Source organism: Salvelinus sp. IW2-2015, unplaced genomic scaffold (genome assembly GCF_002910315.2).
Source record: "Salvelinus sp. IW2-2015 unplaced genomic scaffold, ASM291031v2 Un_scaffold3220, whole genome shotgun sequence".
NCBI lineage: Eukaryota > Metazoa > Chordata > Actinopteri > Salmoniformes > Salmonidae > Salvelinus > Salvelinus sp. IW2-2015.
The window spans coordinates 77451-83621 of record NW_019944507.1 but is presented as its reverse complement, the minus strand read 5'-3'; the positions used below and the strand labels follow the sequence as shown (position 1 = coordinate 83621).

General features: G+C 39.9%; 1 protein-coding gene across 1 annotated transcript in view; it reads left to right on the top strand.

Annotated features, from left to right (window-relative positions):
- LOC112075527 (vesicular glutamate transporter 2.1-like) overlaps positions 1 to 1197 on the top strand; it is a 24177-nt gene extending 22980 nt beyond the window's left edge. Inside the window, exons 10-11 of the mRNA XM_024142513.2 lie at positions 150 to 277; positions 520 to 1197. Coding sequence (XP_023998281.1) covers positions 150 to 277; positions 520 to 846 — 455 coding nt within the window. The 3' untranslated portion in view covers positions 847 to 1197. The remainder of the gene's footprint in view (positions 1 to 149; positions 278 to 519) is intronic.
- Positions 1198 to 6171: the final 4974 nt, after the last annotated feature.

Genomic DNA, 6171 nt, shown 5'->3' with positions numbered 1-6171 from the left:
TCGAAAGGCACACTGGGAAATATGCAAATAAGGTCGAATATATTATCTGGTTGAATTCTGTGTTGACTCAACCTATAATTCAGATTTTAAATCACATATACTGACTGTTGATATTCTTGACCATTTTCATAAAACGATGTATTTTGTAGGTTTCAATGTGAACCACCTGGATATCGCCCCTCGCTATGCCAGTATCCTGATGGGTATATCTAACGGCGTGGGAACCCTGTCAGGGATGGTGTGCCCACTCATCGTGGGGGCCATGACCAAAAACAAGGTACACATTCACCCCCCCCCCCCCAAAAAAAAACGAACTAGCTTCCTGAAACAGTTGTGGATGGGGACTTAAATGTTCTACAAGTTCCAACTACAATATACCACTATAATTGTTATGGTTTACCATATATAGACAAAGTATGAGTTCATGTTCAAGTTTATTTACCTTGTTATAAACACATTTGAAATCTTACTCACCAGAGCTCTCATTTCCTGTGTTCTGGCATCACTTCCTGTCTCTAGACTCGAGAGGAGTGGCAGTGGGTGTTCCTCATCGCCGCCCTGGTTCACTACGGAGGGGTCATCTTCTACGGGATCTTTGCGTCGGGCGAGAAGCAGCCATGGGCCGACCCGGAGCTGACCAGCGACGAGAAGTGTGGCTTCATCGACGAGGACGAGCTGGCAGAGGAGACGGGTGACATCACACAGGGCTATAGTGGTGGCATGGCGGCAGTAGGCGCAGGGAAGAGTTACGGGGCCACTACAACTGGGCTCAACGGGGGCTGGGTGGCCCCAGACAGCTGGGAGAATGTAGAGGAGGAACCAGCTGGACAGACCTGGGCAGATTGAGACTACTCATAGAACGTAGTATGTATCGAGTGTATCAGAGCAGAAGTGCTGATTTTGGATCATTTTTTTGCCTTTTATATCATAATGAATAATATTAGGTGGCTGATCCTAGATCAGATATCCGACTCTGAGATGCTTGATACATACGGCCCCAGATATAATCATGTTATGGCAGCGGTGGGGGTGTTCTAGCCTGGTTTCTGATCTGTTTGTGCTGTCTTGCCAACGCCTACAATGACCATAGACCACTCCTACAATGACCATGGCACAGATCTGGGACCAGGCTAGGGTAGTTCACCCACTAAAAGAGAGAGAGAGAGAGAGAGAGAGAGAGAGAGAGAGAGAGAGAGAGCGAGAGAGAGAAATGCCATTGTGGTTTGCACAAATTAGCATAAAAAAAATGTGATACTGTATGTAAAATATTTAGGTATATTGAGGAAAAAATGTAAAATAATAGAATCACGCGTTGGTTCCTCACAAGCAGGTTAAAATATCAGTGTAAAATATATTTCTAGTTCATCGCAATGCAGCTCAATCTGTAATAGAGTGTGATTATAATCCCCATGTCGCCCATCTAGAGCCTTCGATCCTAGCAGTTTAAGGGCAACGGTAGGCCTAGTTATTATACCTTCAAGGCTCCCTAAGCTCATTAAAAAAAGTACTTGAAACAACAAACGAGCCAGATATTGTGAACGTCATAAAACCCTCGTCTGAAATATCACTTTCTGATTGCACTGAGTAAGTATTCAAAAAAKATWACTTAAAAAAATAAATAACTAGATATTATTATATTTCTTATCAATGGCGTTTTATGTACTTTATATATACTGTTTCTGTGAGACTATTGTGGATTTGGGTCGTCGATCTGTGTGACAAATTGATGTAAAAAGGCCATATTTTTCACGGACATAATCTTTTCAGGGAGTTGTATGATCCGCTTACAAAACAAAGTCTTGTTCTTGAGCAAGGCCTAAACAACGAAGGAAAAGACTTAAACTAGTGTGTGTGTGTGTGTGTGTGTGTGTGTGTGTGTGCGTGCGTGCGTGAAGTATAAACCTCAGTGTAATATTTATGTGCGTTGTTGCATGAATTTGCTCCAATAGATGTTTCTGAAACAGCTTTTTCATAGCCACCGATAGTCCTCATCCCTTGAACTGCTTTATTTTGAAATAATATGTCAGTGATAACATGGACTTTAATGTTCATATTATGGTATCCATGAGAGATTTAAWAAAWAAWWAWAATAAAAAGGTATATATAATGATTGCACTATAAGCACAGAATTACACTACAATGAACATTGGCACCCCGTCGTCATGACTACAGGGTGGCCATCTTGGATTGCTATTGCATTTCTACGTGTAAAGGAGAACTTTTCTCTCAAGGGCATCATTGATTACTGTGTTTTGCTGTGCATTGCAATAATTCCCCCATGCAACGGTTGCTACTATCCATCCCGTTTCTGTTCCGTAAACTAGTGTAACACTGGCTTGCTGTATCAAACTAGGTATTTGGTTTTTTTGGGGGGGGGGTTGTCATGAAGATAAAGGAGAATAAAAAGTGTACGTTGATATGAAATAAATCGCTGCTGTTCTAGGTTTTTTTTAAATACCAATATACAACACTGCTTTTATATCAGAGAACAATTATAACATTTTTGCCAGACGAGAAGATCTGAAAATCGAAAACAATTGAATGTTCGTGTTGATCTAGATGTGTCTTCATTTCTTTCGTTGCCAACCTACAGTAGTGGTCCTTTTTTGAAAGTATATGGTATTTGTGTGATAACCCACTGAATTATCATGAATGTTCATTGGCTTGAATGAATCTTCATGGATGGGATGTCCTTTCTTTTCCTTATTGTTTGCTAAAAAGTAATAATAATGAATTCTCTGCAAGGGTGTTTAAAAAATATATACAAATACTGAAAAAGTACAGACGAATGTTGCTATATTTGGGTTTGAGTCCGACGTTTATGTATAAATTATAAATGTGTTTGTATGGCTTCTAATAATATATCGTGTTTATTGAGAGGTTTGCTGATGTCAAAAAAGTGTTATATATATAAATGCTGAAATCATTTTATAAAGAAATAACTACCTAAACAACGGCTTTATCATTTATTTTTCTTTCCATCCATTACTTCCTGTATTGTTTGAAATGACATCATTATAATCATGAATATTAATTGGTTGGAATTGTTGTAAACTGGCTGTGATGACATCACATCAACCAGCTTTGCACGCTGGGTTAAAGCACTGAATGAAGCTTCAGAACCTTCTCGATAGCTCATCTCACAGAGCCGCTGACTGTCTAAGACATATTAGTCTGAGGGAAAGACATATTATTCTGAGGGAAAGACATATTAGTCTGAGGGAAAGACATATTAGTCTGAGGGAAGACATATTAGTCTGAGGGAAAGACATATTAGTCTGAGGGAAAGACATATTAGTCTGAGGAAAGACATATTAGTCTGAGGGAAAGACATATTAGTCTGGGGAAAAGACATATTAGTCTGAGGAAAGAAATATTAGTCTGAGGGAAAGACATATTAGTCTGAGGACAGACATATTAGTCTGAGGGAAAGACATATTAGTCTGAGGGAAAGACATATTAGTCTGAGGGAAAGACATATTAGTCTGAGGAAAGACATATTAGTCTGAGGGAAAGACATATTAGTCTGAGGGAAAGACATATTAGTCTGAGGGAAAGACATATTAGTCTGAGGGAAAGACATATTAGTCTGAGGGAAAGACATATTAGTCTGAGGACAGACATATTAGTCTGAGGAAAGACATATTAGTCTGAGGGAAAGACATATTATCTGAGGAAAGACATATTGATCTGAGGGAAAGACATATTAGTTGAGGAAGACATATTAGTCTGGAGAAAGACATATTAGTCTGAGGAAAGACATATTAGTCTGAGGACAGACATATTAGTCTGAGAGAAAGACATATTAGTCTGAGGCAAAGACATATTAGTCTGAGGGAAAGACATATTAGTCTGAGAGAAAGACATATTAGTCTGAGGGAAAGACATATTAGTCTGAGGACAGACATATTAGTCTGAGGGAAAGACATATTAGTCTGAGGTTAATACATATTAGTCTGAGGGAAAGACATATTAGTCTGAGAGAAAGACATATTAGTCTGAGGGAAAGACATATTAGTCTGAGGGAAAGACATATTAGTCTGAGAGAAAGACATATTAGTCTGAGGGAAAGACATATTAGTCTGAGGACAGACATATTAGTCTGAGGGAAGACATATTAGTCTGAGGAGCAGACATATTAGTCTGAGGGAAAGACATATTAGTCTGAGGGAAAGACATATTAGTCTGAGGGAAAGACATATTAGTCTGAGGGAAAGACATATTATCTGAAGGAAGACATATTAGTCTGAGGGAAAGACATATTAGTCTGAGGACAGACATATTAGTCTGAGGGAAAGACATATTAGTCTGAGGACAGACATATTAGTCTGAGGGAAAGACATATTAGTCTGAGGACAGACATATTAGTCTGAGGGAAAGACATATTAGTCTGAGGGAAGACATATTAGTCTGAAGGAAAGACATATTAGTCTGAGGGAAAGACATATTAGTCTGAAGGAAAGACATATTAGTCTGAGGGAAAGACATATTAGTCCTGAGGACAGACATATTAGTCTGAGGGAAAGACATATTAGTCTGAGGACAGACATATTAGTCTGAGGGAAAGACATATTAGTCTGAGGGAAAGACATATTAGTCTGAGGAAAGACATATTAGTCTGAGGGAAAGACATATTAGTCTGAAGAAAGACATATTAGTCTGAGGGAAAGACATATTAGTCTGAGGACAGACATGGAGGAAAAGACATATTAGTCTGAGGACAGACATATTAGTCTGAGGGAAAGACATATTAGTCTGAGGACAGACATTTAGTCTGAGGGAAAGACATATTAGTCTGAGGGAAAGACATATTAGTCTGAGGGAAAGACATATTAGTCTGAAGGAAAGACATATTAGTTCGAGGGAAAGACATATTAGTCTGAGGGAAAGACATATTAGTCTGAAGGAAAGACATATTAGTCTGAGGGAAAGACATATTAGTCTGGGGGAAAGACATATTAGTCTGAAGGAAAGACATATTAGTCTGAGGGAAAAGACATATTAGTCTGAGGACAGACATATTAGTCTGAGGAAAAGACATATTAGTCTGAGGTTAATACATATTAGTCTGAGAGAAAGACATATTGATTTGAGGGAAAGACATATTAGTCTGAGGGAAAGACATATTAGTCTGAGAGAAAGACATATTGATTTGAGGGAAAGACATATTGATTTGAGGGAAAGACATATTGTCTGAGAGAAAGCACATTAGTCTGAGGAAAAGCTGAACTGTTTCTGGTTAACCACCTGTTATAAAAAAAATAATAATAATATATTTTCTAATCTTCACCACAAACCAATTCTGGCACTAAGACCACACTCAACAAGCTGTATAAGCAAACAAGAAACACTCATCTAGAGGTGGCTTTCCTAGTGGCCGGTGATTTTAATGCAGGAAAACCGAAATCCGTTTTACCACATTTCTACCAGTGTGCAACGACAGCTGAAAAAGCTTTAGATCGCCCTAACTCCACACACAGAGACGCGTACAAAGCTCTACGTCGCCCTCCGTTTGGAGAATCTGATCATAACTCTATCCTCCTGATTCCTCCTGACAAGCAAAAACTCAAACAGGAAGTACCAGTGACAATACGGAATAGGTCAATACGGAGTAGGTCAATACGGAATAGGTCAGATGAAGCGGATGCTAAGCTACAGGAATGTTTCGCTGGCACAGACTGGAATACGTTCCGGGATTCATCCGATGGCATTGAGGAGTTTACCACATCAGTCACCGGCTTCATTAGTAAGTGCATRGATGACGTCGTCCCCACAGTGACCGTACGTACGTATCCCAAACAGAAGCCATAGATTGCAGGCAACATCCGCACCGAGCTAAAGGCTAGAGCTCCCGCTTTCAAGGGGTGGGACACTAATCCTGACGCTTATAAGAAATCCCACTATGCCCTCCGATGAACCATTAAACAGTGAATACAGGACTAAGATTGAATCCTACTACACCGGCTCTGACGCTTGTCGGATGTGGCAGGGCTTGTAAAATATCACAGATTACATAGGGAAACCCAACCAGGAGCTGCCCAGTGACGTGAGCCTGACAGACAAGCTAAATGCCTTCTGCGCTCGCTTCGAGGCAAGCAACACTGAACCATGCATGAGAGCACCAGCTGTTACGGGCAACTGTGGGATCARGCTTTTCACAGCCGATGTGAG